This window comes from Fundulus heteroclitus, unplaced genomic scaffold, assembly GCF_011125445.2.
Source record: "Fundulus heteroclitus isolate FHET01 unplaced genomic scaffold, MU-UCD_Fhet_4.1 scaffold_45, whole genome shotgun sequence".
Classification (NCBI taxonomy): Eukaryota; Metazoa; Chordata; class Actinopteri; order Cyprinodontiformes; family Fundulidae; genus Fundulus; species Fundulus heteroclitus.
In genome coordinates this window covers 3,026,557-3,048,628 of record NW_023396868.1, presented here as the reverse complement: position 1 = coordinate 3,048,628, position 22,072 = coordinate 3,026,557, and the positions used below count along the sequence as shown (strand labels likewise).

The 22,072-nt window shown below is 43.3% G+C and overlaps 1 protein-coding gene across 3 annotated transcripts in view; it reads left to right on the top strand.

The window, feature by feature from the left end:
• LOC105923583 (leucine-rich repeat-containing protein 24) overlaps positions 1 to 18,455 on the top strand; it is a 30,063-nt gene extending 11,608 nt beyond the window's left edge. For 2 of the 3 annotated variants that reach the window (XM_036131677.1, XM_036131675.1), the window contains 5 exons: positions 3,435 to 3,626; positions 4,084 to 4,252; positions 9,742 to 10,004; positions 12,049 to 12,606; positions 17,574 to 18,455. In XM_036131677.1, the coding sequence (XP_035987570.1) occupies positions 3,537 to 3,626; positions 4,084 to 4,252; positions 9,742 to 10,004; positions 12,049 to 12,606; positions 17,574 to 17,978 (1,485 nt within the window). In that variant the 5' untranslated portion in view covers positions 3,435 to 3,536 and the 3' untranslated portion in view covers positions 17,979 to 18,455. The remainder of the gene's footprint in view (positions 1 to 3,434; positions 3,627 to 4,083; positions 4,253 to 9,741; positions 10,005 to 12,048; positions 12,607 to 17,573) is intronic. The other variant, XM_036131676.1, reaches the window with a different exon arrangement.
• Positions 18,456 to 22,072: the final 3,617 nt, after the last annotated feature.

Below are 22,072 nucleotides of genomic sequence, written 5' to 3'. Positions count from 1 at the left end.
TACACGCAGATTACTTAATTTAATTGATTATTCCTACAGTAAAAACATTAAAACCAATATATTGTCTTTAGACGCAGAAAAAGCATTTGATAGAGTAAACTGGATATTTTTAATCGCTACTCTACATAAATTCGGTTTTGGCATTTTTTTCATAAATTGGTTAAAAATCTTATACAGTTCTCCAACAGCCTGTGTCAGGACAAATAATCAAATATATTCCAGTTTTTGTCTACAGAGGGACACCAGGCAAGGATGCTTTCTCCATCACTTTTTGCCATCTTTATAGAACCTCTAGCAGCAACAATCAGACAAACAAAAGCTGTAAAAGGTATAAAATGCATGAAAATAGAGCACAAGATTAGTCTCTATGCGGATGATGTATTACTTTATCTCCAGCATTCAAATAATTCTCTTTTACAAGTAATTAGAATACTAGATTCTTTCTCTAAAGTATCAGATTACTCTTTAAACTGGTCTAAGTCTACGGTACTGTCAATTAATTGCTCTCTGGAAAACTCCCTAGATTTACAAATGCAATGAGGAAATATTAAATATTTAGGTATTACTGTGTCGTCTAAATTAACTGATTTACTAAAACTTAACCACACCCCACTTTTAAACAGGATAGAAGAGGACCTTGAAAGATGGAAATCGCTTCCAATCTCACTTATGGGTAGGGTAGCTTCAATAAAAATGATGGTCCTACCTAGAATTCATTATTTATTTTCAATGATCCCCAATAAACCATCATCCGACTGGTTTAAATCTCTAGACTCTGCCATTTCTAAATTTCTTTGAAAAGATAAACCCCCATGTATTAGCTTAAAGACAATACAGAAGACTAAAGACAGAGGAGGATTAGATTTGCCTAACTTCCATAACTATTACTTAGCAAATAGGCTACAATACATCTCTAAATGGATAAAAAATAGTCATCTAGATGAGCCTTGGTTAGATATAGAACAGGAAATGTGCAATAATATCATGATTTCAGATTTGCGTAGGGACTTACCTAGCCTGGAAGTCTACTGTCGCATGTATGGGGGTGGACATTCTGGTGGGCTTGTGTCCGGTTCTGGTCCGGGTAGTCTCCCGGTGCGGGTTTCGCCAGGGGGGTGGAGTGAGTTTGGGATGGCTCGTGCAGGCTGGCTGGCCAGGGTCCCCCCTCTCATTTAATTACTTTTTTATTTTTTTTTTGGGGGGGGGGGGGTTAAGCCAGTAGGCTTGGTGGGTGGGCTGGGGGGTGGAGGTTTTGGGCCTGGTGGGTGGTTGGCTGGCGGGCCCTGCGGCCTCTCCCTGGCCCCCGGGCTACGGTGGTGCCGCTGGCGGGGCCCCCTTCTCCAGGTGGGGCTCGCCTCGGACGGATCCCTTCACCTCCTCTCGCATTTAGACATTGAGGGTTCTGGGCAGTTGCTTGGAGGGGGTGCGCTGGCACCAGCTTCCTTCCAGAGGGGGGGTGGGCTGTGCCCTGCACCCTCTTCGGCGCTCCCAGTTTTAAACACACGAGAACAACATGTAACAACACAACATCTGAGCGGGCGTAGGGAGGATTGAGGTCTTTTGCACACCCTCGTCTCCGATGGCGGCAAGTAGTCTGGGGCCTGGAGGAGGTGCGGGCCACTGTGTCCGGGGTCTTGGCTGGGGGCTGCTATGGGTAGTCAGCGGCTTGCCAGGTCTGGGGCTGACACCTCTGCTCCCCCCAGAAAGGGTGGGGGGCAGGGGTGGCTAGGGTAAGGTGGTGGAGGGAGGGGGTTTGGATGCAAGTGTTATGTGGGAATGTGTGTACAGCATCTTTTTTTTTGTAAGTCTATGTGTGATGTGAGTGGGGCACTAGGGAGGGATGGTGTGAATGAGTTTTTCTTCCAGGTATGGGTCCGGTCCGCTCCCTCTCCCAAGAACATCTCAAGCCTCCGCTAGGTGCGGAGCCCATCCCCCCACGTCCTGCCCTCCTCCGTTGCGCTGGCAGGCGCCTTGGCCCTCTGGCGCATTGACGGTCCTTGGGTTTGGGGCGGCTTCCCGGGTGGGTGCCGGCCCATTCCCGGTGGCAGCTTCGCGGGGCCTGGCCCCACGGTGGCGGGGTGCCCCTGGGGCTTCTGGCCCTCAGGGCCCATGGCCGGGACCACTTCAGCGCAGCTGGCTGCCGGTGGAGCCCATGGGCTCGTCCCCGCGGCTCTTGGGGGCGTCGGCATTGCAGTGGCTGGGGGATGGGGGGTTGCAGATTTCCTGTGATGGCCCCTCTTGGGCGCACTGCTTTGGGAGTCCGGGGTTATGGGTCCCCTGACCCCTGCCTCTGTGCTTGGGGAAGGCGGGCCTTTGTTTCTCCACAACCACTATCAAGCTATTTCCTTCTGGATAATTTTCACCTAAACTAGTGCACTCTCACAAACTCCCACAGGTGCAGGGTTCCAGGTATTAAGTGTTCACTCATATACAGAAAGCCTGTAATTTATTTATTTATTTTCTTTCACTTTCTTTTTTCAGGTATCACTTTACACATGTCAGCTTAAATAATAATACATATGATTTAGCAATGACATCAAGGTGTTTCTTGATTGTATCTGTTACTTTATGTGTGTTAGTTGTGCTGTTCTTTTTGCATCTCTCTTTCCAGGTGATGGAGCAGACGGAGAACGTTTTATCATTCTCTCCCTTTTATCTCTTCTTTCTTTCACCTTTTCTCTTTCTTTTTTTCTCGTCTTGTTCTTCCTTTACTTTCCCATTGTAATGTCCATAGAATTTGAAATTATCCCTGCAGGAATCACAATAAAGCTATTTACATGCATAAATCAAGCGGAATACTATGGCGAAAGCTGTTCGCTCCACTTGTGAAAGCAAAATCTGTCGAGCTCTATCTGGCATTGAGACATCAATTCCTATTGCCACATTGCTAGACAGGACACTGGGAAAAAAAAAAAAAAAAAAGGAACGCAGACGGATTGGTGGTGACCTGGGGTCTGGAATCTAGTCACCCAGCCGGCGTGGTTTGCATTTATTACATGTACCATTATCACTAAAGGAGGCAGAGGAGTAACTAAACATCTGACACAGAGAGCAGGAGATGGGGGGAAACTTAGGCAGAGACACAGAAGCGGATGGAAGAGTAGGGGAAGAAGCCATTGTGAGGCTAAAGCTAGGCTAAAGTTAGTCTAGTGCCCCCTTACCATGCCGAGAAAAGCAAACCGTGTGAAACACGAGGAGTTCCCAAATGTGATGTGCAGCAACATAGACTGTTTTAAAGGTGCTTATGTGTTAGAAACAGATGTTACAGCAAAGAGATTAAAGATAAAAGCGAGATAGTCTGGAGCAACAGACCTTGATTCACACCGTGACAACAGGAAGTGACACAATACGCCTTACCCCAAACAGGAAGTGACGCCAACCAATCAATCAATCAAGCATTTTAGTTTGCTTTCCCATTTCTGTTCCTCCTCCAGAACAACAGCATCTCCGGTGTGGAGCCTGGCTCTTTTCATGACCAAAGCCAGCTGTTGGAGCTCGCATTGAATGGGAACCGGATCCACCTGCTAACACCTAACATGCTTCAGGGGCTGGAACAGCTCCGCATCCTGTACCTGTCAGGAAATGACATCACACGCCTACTGGACTACACCTTCCAGGGTTTACAAGTAAAACATATCAGAATGCAATGATATGATATGCACTTTTCCAATAAACATGTTGTAACATGCTGATATTTTCATCATTCACTTTCTTTTACCTGTATGGAACGGTGAAGTGTTGTAACGACCAGCTTAGGTTTAAAACCTTTCCATAAAATTACATTATAATCTAACTTTTCGATAACAGCTGTTGGAGAATCTCAGTTTATGTATAGTTTCTTCTGGATCAGATTAAGCTATTCAGAATCAACAGTATCAGATGGTCACAAAATCTGGTTTGCCACCAAAAACCAGTTCATGCAAAAGTCAAAACAGAGGACTGTGTAGTTTGGAAAAGCATAAAAGAACAAATACAGGAAGTGAAGCAAGAGTAAAATTCATTGATCTGAAATTATTACATACTATGTTTAAAATAGAACCTTATGTCTCCTGTTCCTCATGTAAAGTCTGCATATATCTCCAGCGTCTACAGGAGCTCCACTTGCAGCAGAACAGCATCGAAATGATAGCAGACCATGCCCTAGTTGGTTTGACCTCTCTAGCTCTGCTGGACCTAAGCAGGAATAACCTTCACACCATTGGTCCTGCATCACTGAGGCCTCTTGTAAGCCTGCAGGTGCTGCGTATCACAGGTGAGACTAGATTTTTTGATCATTACAAATATACAGGGGGTCAAATCAGTATTCAACACACAGAATGCTTTTTGTGGAAGAATTGGCAGAGTCATGAGCAATGTATGTGGTTAGTTTCTCCATACAGGGGACGCGTTAAAGTTGTGATTACAAAAAAGGTAGTTTCCATGGTTCCGTGTTTGGGATCATTGTCTTATTTGTAAATCTACAGATTTCATCATGAGATTCTCATTAAGAATGTCTCAGGATATTTTTTCTATTCATCCGTCCTTCAGTTATATGAAGTCCGGTATAACCATAGGCTGTAAGACAGCCCACAGCATGATGTTTTTAGGGTGATCAGGGTCTTCACCAGGATTTTTTTTGTCAGTGTATTGGCAAATATGCGGGGGTGGGCACTGGTTTGTTGTTTCATTGCTTCAGTTTAGAGTGTTGTGTGGTGCAGCTTGAAGGGGGAGCATAGACCAACAGAACCCCGTCATCGGCCTGCCCATCAAGCTAATAACAGTTAGCGTTAGCTTATGTTGTCCAGGAGGTTTACAATTTCACTGATGCAGATTCAAGGGCTGTACTGACCTTTTTATGCTGTCAAACATCTGTTGTAGCACTGTTCCACATTTAACAAAATGTGTCTGTCTGCCTGTTCTACTGAACAACGGTTTTGTGTTTATCTTGTCTATAAAGAGGGTCACATGTTTTCTTCTGGCTGTTCTCCACATCTTAGCAGACGTTAAAACTTCCAGGAGCAGCTCTTTATGTGGGTCATGTTCGGCTGCAAGGAGGAGACATTTTTGTGCGGTGCTGCCAGAAGAAGTTCAACAATTTGGTCAGATGTGAATATGTCGGTAGGGGAAACCCTGTGGAAAGGGTGCCCAGTGTCTGCCAATACGCTGTTAGGCTGATTTTACAACAGCCTAAATGGTGTGTGCAATGACAACAGAAGAGTTCAGCTGGCTAGTTTATGGTGAATTGATGGCCTTTCCATTTTTGGATTATGTCTTCAACAGGACCGAGTGGAACATTCTGAAGTTTAGAAATGCAGCTGTAACCATTGCCACTTGTAGTAATGTTTTGCAGCAGTTAAATGTTTTCTCACTATGCTTTTAAAAGTTGTACCTCTCTGCAATACTTTGGCAATGAAAACTCTTTTTCTAGGCCAATAGGTTAATATTAAACAAGCTGATGTTGACTTGTACATAGCAGCTGTAGAGGTGCTTCTTTCTGTGTAGGTTCTGTTTCTGTGTAATTTGCTCCTGTCATTCCACAAAAAGTCAATTTCTGGATCAATTTGCTTTGACTTTGTGTGTGGATTACTTGGGTTGTCGTTGATATTTGGTGTGAATTTCATGTGAGGGACCCTATTAGAATTATTTAAACTGAGAAATGTGCTGATGTGTTCAATACTTAACATTCCTACAGTGGATATACACTCACCGGCCACTTTATTAGGTACCCCATGCTAGTAACGGGTTGGACCCCCTTTTGCCTTCAGAACTGCCTCAATTCTTCGTGGCATAGATTCAACAAGGTGCTGGAAGCATTCCTCAGGGAGTTTGGTCCATATTGACATGATGGCATCACACAGTTGCCGCAGATTTGTCGGCTGCACATCCATGATGCGAATCTCCCGTTCCACCACATCCCAAAGATGCTCTATTGGATTGAGATCTGGTGACTGTGGAGGCCATTTGAGTACAGCGAACTCATTGTCATGTTCAAGAAACCAGTCTGAGATGATTCCAGCTTTATGACATGGCGCATTATCCTGCTGAAAGTAGCCATCATGGGTTGGGTACATTGTGGTCATAAAGGGATGGACATGGTCAGCAACAATACTCAGGTAGGCTGTGGCGTTGCAACGATGCTCAATTGGTACCAAGGGGCCCAAAGAGTGCCAAGAAAATATTCCCCACACCATGACACCACCACCACCAGCCTGAACCGTTGATACAAGGCAGGATGGATCCATGTTTTCATGTTGTAGACGCCAAATTCTGACCCTACCTATCCGACTGTCGCAGCAGAAATCGAGACTCATCAGACCAGGCAACGTTTTTCCAATCTTCTATTGTCCAATTTCGATGAGCTTGTGCAAATTGTAGCCTCAGTTTCCTGTTCTTAGCTGAAAGGAGTGGCACCAGATGTGGTCTTCTGCTGCTGTAGCCTCATCTGCCTCAAAGTTCGACGTACTAGTGCGTTCAGAGATGCTCTTCTGCCCACCTTGGTTGTAACGGGTGGTTATTTGAGTCACTGTTGCCCTTCTATCAGCTCGAACCAGTCTGGCCATTCTCCTCTGACCTCTGGCATCAACAAGGCATTTCCGCCCACAGAACTGCCGCTCACTGGATGTTTTTTCTTTTTCGGACCATTCTCTGTAAACCCTAGAGATGGTTGTGCGTGAAAATCCCAGTAGATTAGCAGTTTCTGAAATACTCAGACCAGCCGTTCTGGCACCAACAATCATGCCACGTTCAAAGTCACTCAAATCACCTTTCTTCCCCATACTGATGCTCGGTTTGAACTGCAGGAGATTCTCTTGACCATGTCTACATGCCTAAATGCACTGAGTTGCCGCCATGTGACTGGCTGCTTAGAAATTAAGTGTTAACGAGCAGTTGGACAGGTGTACCTAATAAAGTGGCCGGTGAGTGTAATGTCTTTTCTTATGCATGACAGAAGTACCAGTTCAAAAAGCGCCATCATATATTCCAGCATGACGTACCAACAGAGCATTTAAAGTAAAGCAATCTGGTTATTTGGTCATTTTTTTGACAGCGTCCAGTAGGGCTGGGCAATGTAAAATTCAATTCAATTCAATTAAATTTTATTTATATAGCGCCAATACATGAAACATGTCATCTCGTGGCACTTTACAAAGTCAAAATCAATCATATTATACAGATTGGTCAGAAATGTCCTATATAATGTCCTATATAATGTCCTTTGATTGCTTCAAAGTACCGACAAGCAGCATTCACTCCTGGAGAAGCGTAGAGCCACAGGGAGAGTCGTCTGCATTGTCCATGGCTTTGCAGCAATCCCTCATACTGAGCAAGCAGGAAGCGACAGTGGAAAGAAAAACTCCCCATTAACGGGAAAGAAAACCTCCAGCAGAACCAGAACCAGGCTCAGTATGAACGGTCATCTGCCTCGACCGACTGGGGTTTAGAGAAGACAGAACAGAGACACAACAAGAGAGACAAAAAAAGCACAGAAGCACACATTGATCTAGTAATCTGTTCTACATTAAATGGTAGTAGCGGGTGAGCCGTCTTCTCTGGATGATGTCACAGTTAACAGAACGTCAGACCAGGTGTACCTACTATGAAGAAAAAAGAGAGAGAACAAAAAGTTAAAAGCAGAAATGATGACAAGCAATGCAAATTGGAGAGCAGTAGAACTCGATAGAGTGAGAAAAATAGATCCTGATGTCCTCCAGTAGCCTAAGCCCATAGAACACATCCCCATAGGTAGGTCAGGGTAACATGAGCCACTCTAACTATAAGCTTTGTCAAAAAGGAAAGTTTTAAGATAAGTCATAAAAGTAGACAGGGTGTCTGCCTCACGGACCAAAACTGGGAGTTGGTTCCACAGGAGAGGAGCCTGATAGCTAAAGGATCTGCCTCCCATTCTACTTTTAGAGACTCTAGGAACCACCAGCAGACCTGCAGTCTGAGAGCGAAGTGCTCTGTTAGGAACATACGAGGTAATCAGAGCTCTGATATATGATGGAGCTTGATTATTAAGGGCTTTATACATTAGAAGAAGAATTTTAAATTCTATTCTTGATTTAACAGGAAGCCAGTGAAGGGAAGCTAAAACAGGAGAAATATGATCCCTCTTGTTGATTTTCATCAGAACTCTTGCTACAGCATTTTGGATCAGCTGAAGGCTTTGAACTGCATTTTGTGGACTTCCTGATAGTAAAGAATTACAATAGTCCAGCCTTGAAGTAACAAATGCATGGACTAGTTTTTCAGCATCACTCCTGGACAGAATGTTTCTAATTTTGGCGATATTCCTGAGGTGAAAAAAGGAAACTCTGGAAACCTGTTTAATATGGGATTTAAATGATATGTCTTGGTCGAAAACAACACCAAGATTTTTTACTTTATTACCAGAGGCCAAGTTAATGCCATCCAGATTAAGTGATTAATTAAGAACTTTATTTTTTGAGGACTCTGGTCCAAAGATTACAACATCTGTCTTGTCAGAACTTAAGTGCAGGAAATGTAAAGTCATCCAGCTTTTGATGTCATCAAGACATGACTGCAGTCGAAGTAACTGATTGGATTCATCAGGATTTATGGATAAATATAGCTGAGTGTCATCAGCATAACAGTGGAAATTAATCCCATGCTGTCTGATAATTTTGCTGATCGGAAGCATATATATAGTAAAGAGAATTGGTCCAAGGACTGAACCCTGTGGTACTCCACAGGTGACCCTAGAGTTTGAGGAAGATTTATTATTAACATGAACAAACTGGAATCTGTCCGACAGATAAGATTTAAACCAGCCTAATGCTTTTCCCTTAATCCCTACAGTATGTTCAAGTCTTTGTAGGAGAATATTGTGATCAACTGTATCAAATGCAGCACTGAGATCTAACAGGACAAGTATAGACACAAGTCCATTATCTGAGGCCATGAGAATATCATTAGTGAGCTTCACCAGAGCTGCTTCAGTGCTATAATGAGCTCTGAAGCCTGACTGAAACTCACAAAGTTGATTAGCAACTACTTTCTCAAGAATTTTAGATAAGAAAAGAAGATTAGATATAGGTCTGTAATTTACTAACTCATCTTGATCAAGAGAATGTTTCTTAAGTAAAGGTTTAATAACAGCTACTTTAAAAACCTGTGGTACATATCCATTTACTAAGGATAGATTAATCATGTCTAAAATAGGACCACTGATTAAAGGGAATATCTCTTTAAACAACTTGGTTGGGATTGGGTCTAACATATAGGTAGAAGGTTTAGATGAAGCTAAAATTTTAGATAGCTCAGAAAGCTCTACTGCTTCTAAACAGTTCAAACACTGCGCAGGTTCTAAAGATTCCTCCAACGCTGCCTCACTTACTGAGGACGAGGTAATCATGTTTGTGTATAGATTTAAAATATATATTTATATTTTTAAAGCAATAAAGAATGAGTCTAAATAGTTTATATCGAGATGGTCTATGTTGCATTAGAAATATACTTTTGTGTATTCCAGTAGATTATTCTTTAGCTGTTTCTCATATTTATCTACAGCTATTTGTTAAAAAATGTGCTTGTGAAATACTTTGGATAAAGCTTTGATTCAGAGATGCCTTTTTATAATCACATTATAAAAACGTAAAACATATTGAGATAAATATTGTATTTCAGCATTTAGCCAAAAATATTAAGCCCTAGTGCCCACTCATTAACATTTGGAGTTCTGCCCAAATTAGGAAGTCTTATGATTCAGCATAATTAGTTTTCTGTCTTCCTTCGTTGCAGATAACCCTTGGCGCTGTGATTGTGCTCTCCACTGGCTGAGGAGCTGGATTGATGAGGATGGTCAGCGTCTGCTCAGCTCTGCGGAACGTCGGATGGTCTGCAATGAGCCACCACGTCTCTCCCGTCTCAGCCTTGTGGAAGTCCCACTAAACAGCCTAGTTTGTATCCCTCCAGTAGTTCAGCTGGAACCAAGAAGGTTGGCAGTGCATCTGGGAGAGAGCCTCAGGGTGTCCTGCCATGCCTCTGGCTATCCTCGGCCTCAAGTAAGGTTACTTTTTTCAACATTCAGTTAGGTCTAGCAGCAGAAATGTGTATGCATTAATCACATTTTTGTTTGCATCTATACCTCTTAATGAAATACCACAAATATCAGTAAATTGGAAGACATTTAAAAAATTAAAATTTTGGTATTATCAAAAATGAGGTTATGGGAGGCTGAGAGAGGAATTTAAGTGTTATGCACAGGAGCTCGTCACCTGATGCTTCAGCCAGACACGGCTAACACATGTTGCACTTAAATAGTTTATTGTAAAATAAAACAAACAAACGAGTGGTAATAGCAGGCAAGAGTCCAAGGTGATAAGCAAACTGGCAGAATTGAAGACAGCCTGAACAGACAGGAGGCAGAGAGCAGAAACGTGAGATAGGCAGGGGTCATAAACAGATCCAGCAGGAACAGGCAGAATAGTTCTGGAGGCAAGGCAGCAATGGAGGTCAAAAACAGTTCAGGTCATGTCCAGTATCAGTGAGCTGATGAGGTGTTCAGCAAGGACAAGGCAAAACAGGGAATCCAAAACAAGGAAGGTCATCAGAACAGTGACGCAAACTATGAATGCAGGACAGCTTACTAACACAAAGACTAATGGATGATCTGGCTGAGAGGCAGGTATATAAAGGCAGAGTCCCAGTCTGGTGATTAGAGTTGTAGCAAGTGTTGCAGCTTGTGTTGAGTCCTGCAGATAAAGGAGGAAGAATAACAGCCAATCAGGCCAAAAAACAACAGAACAGAGGTAGACTGCATGTCGTTTAAGTACATAAACTGACTGCTGCATATCATTGTGATCCTATTCAGATGGTTAGTAAAAATATCCAGCTTTTGCCCCTAAAATGTTCCGGTGCAACCAATTACCTTCAAAAGTCCCATAATTGGTGAAATGAAGTCCACCTGTTTGCAATCGAAGTGTCACATGATATTTCAGTGTAAACTCGCCTTTTCTGAAAACCCCCAGAGGCTGCAGCACCACTAAGCTAGAGGCATCATACCATGAAGACCAAGGAGCTCTCCAGACAAATCAGGGTTAAAGTTGTTGAGACGTACTAGTAGGGGTGAGATCATGAAAAATATCTATATTTTATGTTCGCTCAAAGCACCATCATCTTCCAAAAGAAAGCACATGGCACCACAAAAACCTGTCAAGAGAAGGCCGCCCACCAGAACCCACAGACTGGGCCAGGAGGGCATTAATCAGAGAGGCAGCACAGAGACTAGAGGTCACCCTGAAGAGGCTGCAGAACATCACAGCAGAATTTGTAGCCACCAAGGAAAACTCTACATCTGGTGCACACAGAACACATGGCAACACCCAATGAACAACATTTTGAGCAGTAGGTAGTGGGAAATTGCACCATATTGAGAGTAAGCTGGATGGTGCTGTTCTTCAGCAAAACCTGTCAGTCTGCCTGTGATTTGCGACTGAGATTGAGGTTCACCTTCCAGCAGGACAATGGCCCATAGTATACTAAAGAAACACTTAAGTGGTTTAAGGTGAAACATTCAGTCCAGACCTCAATCCAATGGAGGGTCTGTGGTTAGACCTAAAGATCACTGTTCACAAGTGAAAACCATGTGACATGAAAGAGCTGGAGCAGATTTGCCCCAAGGAATGTGTAAAAATCCTAACTTCTGTGTCCCACGTCTGTGGAGGCAAGGAAACAGCAAGGTTTCTGCATTGAACTTGCTACTCCCCACCCCCACCCCCCAAAAAATGATGGAGTCCATTGTGCTTTTATATCATTGAAGGCCAAAGTCATGTGAGCTTTTAGGTCTTCTTTAGGTGATTATGGATCTTTCAGTTGATCGTAGGCCTGAAGCGCATGTGTAGGTCATGGATTGAAGGATAACCTGAATAACATTTTCTTGAAACCTCTGTCTCCCTAAAGCGTCAGTCACTGAGTAGACTCTAGGTTAAAAAGCATATATCATATGTTTGGGGTTGTTTTGATAGTAAGGTTTGTGTATGTGTGTTATAATTATTCTTTGCCCAGCAAGAGCACTCAAGATAAAAGCCACCATATATATGTTTGCAGGTGACTTGGAAGAAAGCATCCCAAAGTCAAGTAGTAGACTCTCCCAGAGGCCTGGTTCAGGAGCTGGGTACTGGAGGAGGTGATGTAAGAGGATCTGAAGAGCCGTCTGAAGGCAGAGTCAGCCTGCAGAAGACAGCTGGCGAATTCTTTGATCCCGACACTGGCAGTGGCATGCTGTTTCTCAGTAATGTGACTGTGGCACACGCGGGTTTTTATGAATGTGAGGCCTGGAATGCAGGAGGTGTAGCCAGAGTGACCTTTCAGCTTGCCATCAACTCATCGTCTTCTTCCTCAATTTGGGGCTCGTGGTCTCAGGTTTCCTCACCATTCTCCCCAGCTTGGCCCCGGCTGAGAAACCACGGCCTAGTTTTGGGTTCTGATGTAAGCCGAGAGCCCCTGTATGCTCTGGGCAGCATGGCCTTCAGTGCTCTGGGGGCTGCCACTCAGACTGCCATTGCTGTGGGCATCTCCCTGCTGGCTTTGACTGCTCTGCTACTGGTTGCAATGATCTACAGCCGACATCACCAGCGAGACAAGGACGCCGATGGTGCTGAAAAGGTGCATATTGTCTAAATGAAAAAGCATACTTTGAAATGACAAAAAATATTTATTTTATGATCTACCCAGCAGGTCAAATGACCTTGTAGTTTTGAGTTAAAAATGCAATGCACTTCTAATTACAACACATACCAATCAAAACTAATCAGCCTCTTATCAGCACAACAAGCGTTCTCAACAGAACATGAGATGAAGTCATTTTAACTGTATTTCAGAATCAATGTATCCAGTTGAAACTAATAACTAATTTTTATGATGCTTTTATATGAAGTATTATTTAAAAATTCCATAGTAGTCAAATTGAGATTGATTATATGTGACAAGTAAACCACATTGCTCATGTTTCTGGTGGATTTTCACAATTTCTTTTTTATGAAATATACTGCATATTGATGTAGGTATTTGCAAAAAGGATTAGTTCAAGGTTAAGAGTTATGTTAAAGGTTGGTATAATGAGCAGTGCTGGCAGTATGAATCAGACTAGAATTACTACACTGTTTCTAAGCTGTTCTTTCTAGCTTTGCTGCTCTTCATACTTTGGTGACTATGCTTGGTTTCCTCTCTTATTATCTACATCCCCCATACATCCTATAAAGTGGGCAATAGTCACAAAGTCACAACAAACATAGTGTCAAGGCACTTTATAAATGAAGTCAATTTAGTTCAGTCAATGGACAGATTCCAAGTCAATTCAATTCTAATTTGATCCTAGTTATCAAACATCGCTGTCAAGTTCTGTTTATTATCATAATTGGTTAAAAATGTTGTCCCCCACTACTGGGTGGGTGTTAGCTGTTGGTACAATGGTTTAGTTCATTATACCTAACATTGGCAGACAGAATAGTGCTTATGAAGACCAGATAAACTGTTATAAAGCACAAAAAATTCAATTCAGTTTTATTTATGTAGTGCCAATTCACAACACATGTTACCTCAAGGCTCTTTCCAAAGTCAGACTCCATCAGATCCTCCAGGTTGGTGAGAAAGTTTCCTCTCTAAGGAAACCCAGCAGGTTGCATCAAGTCTCTCCAAGCAGCATTCACTCCTCCTGAAAGAGCGTAGAGCCACAGTGGACAGTCGTCTGCATTGTTGATGGCTTTGCAGCAATCCCTCATACTGAGCATGCATGAAGCGACAGTGGAGAGGAAAACTCCCCTTTAACAGGAAGGAAAACTTCCAGCAGAACCAGAACTAGTGTGAACGGTAATCTGCCTCCACCCACTGGGGCTTAGAGAAGACAGAGCAGAGACACAGAAAGCTCAGAAGCTCACATTGACCCAGGAGTACTTTCTATGTTAGAGAAGACAGAGCAGAGACACAGAAAGCTCAGAAGCTCACATTGACCCATGATCTGTTATATGGTAATAGCAGATGATCTGCCTTCCCTGACTACTTTTTTTTAATATACTTTTTTTATTGAGCATCAGTGATACATTATATAATTTCAATTACAAGAGGCACGATACTCATATTTATATTTTAACCCCCATCCCAAGAACATGTTGGACACCAATCCAGCAGGAGTAGATAATTGAAGGTAATACAAAAATAAACAAGAACACTTATAAAAGAAAAAAAAAGGAAAGTAAAATAAAAAGTTTTACATACATATATACATCCAAATATATACACACACACACACGGATGAGTGTACCTAAGAAAAAGAGCATATACCTTGGCTCGCCAGCACTGAGGCTATACACTAAGCCAGACATGGTACACATGGGTTCAATCACAATCACAGATACAAACACAATATGACTGCCAGAAGGTCATTAAGTGGGCTCAGTTTTAAGTCTACCTAAATACGTCAATATGGGACCCCAGACAGAGAAAGGTTTGTCCCTGGACCCCCTTAGAGTTCATTTTATTTTCTCTAATTGTATGAAGTGTGTCAGGTCACTAAACCACAAACACAACTTGGGTGAATTTTTGGATTTCCAATACAATAATATTCTTCTTCGTGCAAGCAGCATTGTGAAAGCAATTATGTTTCTATGGCCTCCCCTTAGTGTTGTATATCTTCTATATGTGGCACCAAATATGGCCATGGCTATGTTGGGTTGAAGATTAGTATTCAGTGCTTCTGACAGCATTTTAAAGATGGTAGACCAGTAGGTTACCAGGGCTGGGCATGACCAGAACTTATGTGTTCTGTCACAGCTTGCAACTGTGTTAGTATATATTTTAGCCAGTCTTGCTTTGGAATAGTGGATGTGATGTAGGACCTTAAATTGTATAATGCTTAGCTTGGCACAGAAAGTGCTGTTTACTTTCAGTAAAGCGTTCTCCCAAGTGTGCCTTTCCAAGCCCACTCCCAGCTCATCCACCCAGTCTGCTCTGATCTTTGCTAATGTTGTGCTTTTAAAAGAGGATGTACTATCACAGATTCTGGAGACCAGTCTTTTAGAATTAAACTGAGATTTTAACAGATTATCTAGACCAGATATTGATGGTATGTATGGAAAATTGGGATCATGATATTGAAGGAAATGGTGGACTTGGAAATATTGAAATAAGATGGACCGAGGGAGGTCAGATTTGTGCAATAAATCTTCAAAGCTCACAAAGGTACAATTTATGTACAAGTCCTCAAAATTATTAATGCCACATCTCTGCCAGAAAGTAAATTCAGAGTCTACCTTAGCTGGGAGGAAAAGGTGATTATTGTGTATGGGACTCAGATGGAGAAGGTTTTGAAACCCAAAGCTCTTGTCTAAGCTGAGACCATATTTTGAGGGTGTTTATGACCATAGGGTTGTTAGTGTATTGCGAGAAAGAGAGGGGAAGGCCGGAAGTGACCAGGGCTCTGAGAGAAGTGGAGATGCAAGATACAGCTTCAAAGTGGCACCAGTCTGTATCGGGAGTGTGGAGCCAGTACATGATTTTTTTTTTTTACATTTGAGGCCCAATAGTTGTGACAAAGATTTGGAAGGGCTAAGCCCCCTTGGTTTTTAGGCCTCTTTAACAGTTCTAACCATATATTAGGCTTCTTCCCGTTCCATATAAATGAGATTAGAGCCTTATCAATAGACTTAACAAAGGACTTGGGGAGATATAGTGGGATACATTGAAACAGGTAAAGAAATCTGGGGAGCACGTTCATTTTGATACAGTTCACTTTCCCTGTCAAGGATAAGTGAAGTAGTTTCCATTTCTTCAAATCTAATTTAACTTTCTCAAATAACTGATAGATGTTTTCTTGGTAAAGATTCTGCATATCTCTTGTAATATTAATGCCCAGGTATTTAAAGCCATTTTTAGACAAATGGAACGGTAGAGCACCGTCCTGTATTTGAATAGCCAAGTCAATTAACAGGATAACATTTACTTTTACTGAAGTTGTTTGTACCCAGAGAGGGCGCCAAACCTCCTCAGGGTGTGGATAATATGAGGAGCACATAAAACTGGATGTATTGTGAGCGTTTACCATTCGTGATTACAGAGGCTTTGGGAGAGATATACAAAAGTTGAATCCATGTGACAAAATTAGGGCCATATCCGAATTTCTTTAAACATGCAAATAAATATCCCCATTCTACCCGATCAAAAGCTTTCTCTGCGTCCAGTGTGATAACCACTTCAGGTACCACGCACTGGACACAGGAGAGTGGATAACATTTAGGAGCTGACGGATATTTGTGAATGAATGCCGGCCCGAAATAAAACCAGGTCAGCAGATATCACGTCGTGCATTGTGGTTTCAAGGCGTAAGGCAAGGGCTTTGGCCAAGATCTTTACATCACAGTTTAGGAGGGAGATGGGTCGGTACGAGCCACATTCTTTGCTATCTTTACCTGGCTTAAGTAGAAGGGTAATTGATGCTTGAGTCAATGTCTGCGGGAGTGATCCTTGGGACAGAGTCATTGAACATATCAAGTAGAATTGTTGATAGTTTATTAGAGAACCTTTTAAAGAACCTGCCTTGCCACTCTGCATTGCTTTTATTGCAGTAATGATTTCCTTACAGTTTAGTGTAAGCTTGGTTTCAGCCCTATGCACTGTTGTTACAGAAGGAGCCTGGAGGTTATTGAAGAAATGCTCCATGTCAGAGCAATCATTTGTCATCTCTGAAGTACACAGATTCGAGTAAAATGAGGCAAATGGGTCCTTGATTTCTTCTGGCTCAATAGTTAGGGTGCCATCCTCTTTGTGAATTTGTGGGATTTGTTGCGAGGCTGAGCGGCACTTGAGTTGATTTGCTAATAAACGTCCAGCCTTGTCACCATGCTTGTAAACATACCCTCGTGATTTTAATTGGAGACGTTCTGTTTTTTTTCAGTTGATAGTAAATTATTTGTTTGGAAGTCCAGTCTTGTAGAGCGCGGGGGAAGGGGAGACAGAGTATTGAGCATCAACCATAGATATTGCTTTAATAAGCTCCTCTAGCTTATTTCTTTTCATCCTGTTTATTTTAGCTGAGTATGCTATAATCTCATCCCTAATCACCCCTTTTAATGTTTCCCACAGGAGAGAAGTTTTCGTTATCTGTAAGCAAAATCATCAAAGTTCTGAGAAATAGAGGCATGAAATATTTTGCTCTGTGTAATGAATCAATGAGTTTCACTTTCGAAATGAGGGACAAAACAATATTAAACTTTGTCATTATTATTTTCTTTTAGATGTAGCTTTGCACACAGTTGGCACAGAATCATAAACATGTCTGTTTTCCTTTTTTAAACTCTCTACTGTTATCTAAATAGTTTGCTTTGTAAGATGTAGGAGATATTTCTGCTATAGTAACTGCAACAACAAATCATAATATAAATGGTACCTTTTTTAAAAAAAACACCTGCCTGAATATTTATGAAAATGCCTGGTGCTACTACAGCAATTTTTTAAAAATGTACATGTTTCTATGAATTAAACTGACAAAAAAGTATTCAACAGGATAGCTGAAAAGTGTGAACCTCTCAAGTTTTAATTATTTCTGTATTCCAAAAGTGATCAAGGTGAATTTTAACCAGCAGGAGGAGAGCATCCTGTACGTGAATGACTACTCTGATGGCCCCACCACCTTTGCCCAGCTAGAAGAGTACCGGGACGAGCAAGGCCATGAAATGTATGTACTGAACAGAGCCAAACCTGTGTTTACACCTGCTCCACCTACAGCTGTCTCCACCACTAATCTGGATTGCCATGCATCATCTGACAGCACCAGCCAAACACTTTCCATTGGGCCAAGCAAAATTACAAATCCCACTGCCCCTCAGAACAAACAAGAGCAGGAGATTGACATCCGAACCACGAGAAGAATGGCAGGGGAAGGAGGGGAAGCAGAGCCTATGATCACATCAGAGGCTGAAGGAATATTTTTCAACCACACAGGTGTGTTTATGGAATCTCAGATAGCTTATGAGATCCACTGCTGAAGGACTGCAGAGCTACAGACTGTTTTCGTCTTAACTGAAAAACTGGTCCTACTCAGATCCATGCTGAGAGGTTCCTTTATACAAGAACGTCATACATCCTAACAAGATGAAGCTCACAACCTGAAAGCAATGACATCATTAATGGATGTAATTCGTATACTTGTGTGTGCTGAATGCTACTAAAGACTGCTTTTTGTTGTTTTTTGAACGTTTTTGATTGGGGTTGTCCCAATCTTTATAGGGGTGTACTGTACATGGCCTTGACATCAGAAATAATTGTTAAATCTGAATCAACCTTGTGTAAAGTAGACCTCTGTTACCTAGCAACCATGACAGTGTAGCACAGGGATATGAACCTGTAAATATGAAGCCTGAACTTTTGCTCAGTTTTCTTCTTCATTTAATCCTTGAGGAACTCCAGCAGTTTTACAGTTGTTGCAGGCATTTTGTGAAAGATGATCAAATTATAAATTTCCAGATTTACTCTCTGTCATGTTTTTTATGGCTTTGGCCCACATGCAAAGAACAACCAGGAGGACAAATGCAGATTCAGCACAATTTTATTGATTAGAAAGGAGGAGGATTTAACAGAACGGGGAGCTTTGGGCGAATCTCCTCACGGACGTAGAAGGTGGGAACACGGTCTTTCTAAGGACTTAAAGAGAAGAAAGGTTAGACGCCAGTCTTGGCACACGATCTTAAAATGTGCAGCAACGCTTACCACTCTACAGATCGAACAAGCCGATAAGGGGGGCGGTTGGTACAAGGAGCGGTAATCAGCTGATGTTTGATCTGCTTGACAGGTGGAAGACGTAGAACTTTCCCACGGGGCTGTTAGAGGCAGAGCGGCTGGCTGGAGGGGGTCTGGATGGTCAGATAGAATCCTTTGCCAGACTCGGGACCACCGAGGAAGCCTCAGAATTGGGTTTGTCTGGAATGATCTTCAGACCAAAGGAAGACAGAGGACTTGACTTTGACGTAAGGCAACCTGGGAAACACAAGAGCAAGGATTAGTGCAAGGAAACATAAAGCTGTCTGAGACAGTGGCCACTGAAGCATACCACTCAGGTTAACACTCTGGCAATGATCAGCTGGCCGCCCTCCGCTTAAATAATCAGTGCCGCACCGCGGAATGAGAATCAGCTGAGCGCACCACGCCCTCCTGTCAAATGGGGAAAAAAGAAAAGAAAGAAGCCCACAGCAGACAGCTAGAGGCTGGAGAGGACGGGTTTGACCTGAGACACATGGAAGGTAGGATGGATTTGGGAATGGGGAGGGAGGGGGAGTTGGACTGCTGTGGGACTTATAACTGACTCGATGGTGTAGGGGCCAGTAAAACTGGGGGCAAGTTTGCGGTAGGTTAGCCTTGAGAGAAAACTGCGGGAGGAGAGCCTACCTGCTGGCCAGCACGATATTGGGGGGCTGGAACCCATCTCCGGTCTGCCGACTGCTGATTCTGTCGGGCTGTGTTAGTGAGGCTTTGGATTGTTTGCGACCAGACCTGTTTACAGTAGTCGATGTGATGTTTAACAGATTGGACAGAAATTTGCCTCTCCTCCATGGGGAGGAGGGGAGGGACATAGCCCAGGGAGATAGCTCAGGGTGATCTCAAAAGGAGAGAGGCCTGTGGCGGTGGAGGTGTGGGCATATTCTACCCAGGGCAGATATTTGCACCAGTCATTCCCTCCAGATGCGGGAGACAAACTGGGGACTGCGGTCCGAGAGGATGTCCTGGGGGATTCCTTGGAGGCGGAATACGTGTTTAATTAAGAGCTGAGCAGTCTGGAGGGCAGATGGAAGTTTTCGAAGGGGTACTAAATGGCAGGCCTTGGAGGAGCGATCTATTATGGTGAGAATGGTGGTCATTCCCTGGGAGGGGGGTAATCCGGTGACATAGTCCAAGGCGATGTGGGACCAGGGACACCCAGGGACGGGGAGAGGTTGGAGGAGGCCTGCGGGTGGTCGATTGGAGGATTTGGGCGCTCGTGGGGCAGGCCTGGATGTACTCCCGGACGTCCTTGTGGAGAGTTGGCCACCAGAAAAGCCGAGAGACGAGGGCGATGGTTCTATGGATGCCAGGGTGAGCAGAGAACTTGGCAGCATGGGACCAGTGGATAACCTGGGAGCGGACGGTGCTGGGCACGTAGACCCTGTTTGGGGGGCCGTTTCGAGGATCAGGTTCAGTTTGTGTGGCTTGGGAGATGATGTCCTCGATCTCCCAGCGGAGGGCTCCGAAGGTGCATGTGGGAGGAAGGATAAGGGCAGGCTCCTCATCAGACTCAGCAGGAGAGAATACATGGGAGAAGGCGTCGGGCTTAGTATTTTTGGAACCTGGTCTGTAGGAGATTGACAAGTTGAATCTGGAAAAGAAGAGCAACCAACTGGCCTGCCTGGGGTTTAATCGCTTGGCGGTCTGTAAATAGGCCAGATTTTTGTGGTCGGTCCAGATAACCACGGGTTGTTCCGTCCCCTCCAGCCAGTGATGCCACTCCACCAGGGCGAGTTTGATGGCGAGCAGCTCCCTGTCTCCCACATCATAATTTCTCTCAGCTGACGAGAGGCGACGGGTGGAGCTTGTGATCATCAGAGTGTTGGGAGAGGACGGCTCCGTCAATTTCTAGGGTGGACTGTTTGAGAGGATCGGGATGGATCAAGATGGGAACTTGGGAGAATCTCTGTTTGAGCTCACAAAAAGCTGCACCAGCCTCCGGGTTCCAGGCGAATGTGGATTTAGTGGACGTAAGTGCGTGCAGAGGGGCGGCAACCATGCTGTAAATTCGAATGCAGAGGCGATAAAAATTGGCAAAGCCCAGGAAACGTTGAAGTTGTTTAGGGGAGTTGGGTTCGGGCCAGTCAAGGACGGCTTTTATCTTTGCGGGGTCTGAGCGGATCTTGCCTCCCTCGAGAATTAAACCCAGGAACGGGACAGAAGGTTGGTGGAAATCACATTTTTCTGCTTTTACAAAAAGTTTGTTTTCTAAGAGCCGCTGCAGGACTAGGCGTACATGATGTTTATGTTCAGAGGGGTTTCTTGAGTAAATCAGAATGTCGTCTAAATACACGAAGACAAAGACAATCAGGAAATCTTGGAGCATGTCGTTAACGAGAGCTTGGAAGACAGCGGGAGCGTTGCAGAGGCCAAACGACATAACTAAGCAGGGCAGTCAACCTTTTTTTTTTTTACAATAGCAGGCCACACACTATCAGGTAGGAGGGTGCACTTATGCCGGTGCCCGAGCCCCAGAGGGGAGAATTTTGAAAAATAGAGTCTCCCTGATGTATTTTGGAAGCTTTCAAGACAGGTGATTATTTAAAGAATATAGTCAGATTGCATGTTTTAAATTAAAAAAAAAAGCAAAAAAAGTGAATGATCTATTCTTCAAAAACAACCTTTGTTTTTTTTAATCATTATTCTTAAAAATTTTTTCACATGTTATCATGTTTTAACAAGGTTTTGAACTAATTTGCATAAAATTAGTTGAATTTGAATTACTAGCACCATATAAAACAGATCAGATTAGATGAATATATGACAATTTACTAACTTCCGAGCGCGCAGTGAGACAACAAGCGCGCGCTCAGTTCCTTCTCTGCTCGTGCTCTCGACCTGCTCATTCCATGAGCTGCGTGAAGCTGACACCCCACCCACGTAAAAAAAACTCAGTTAAATAGACGGAATGGTTAGTGCTTCGTTTGTGCAGATTTGTGCCGTTAAAATTAGCGTTTGTGCTGCTTTGGTTATGCAGATAATATAAGTTTTATTTTTGACCGGTGACATCACCATAGGCTGCCGCTGCAAAATAAAGCGCTACCTTGTTATTTCTTTGCTGGTGCTGAACTGGAGCCGAGCTGGAGCCAAAGCAAACCAGACTGGTCTACTTCTTTAGTGCTGCGTTTGTGCATGTTTTTGCCATTAAAATTAGCGTTTGTGCTACTTTGGTTTTGGAGATATTATGAATTTTAATTTCAGCCAATGACATCATCATAGACCGCCGCTTCAAAATAAAGCGCTACGTTTTTCTTTCTTTGCTGGTGCTGAGCTGGATCCAAAATAAACCACAGTGGGCTACTTTTTCAGTGATTTATTTGTGCAG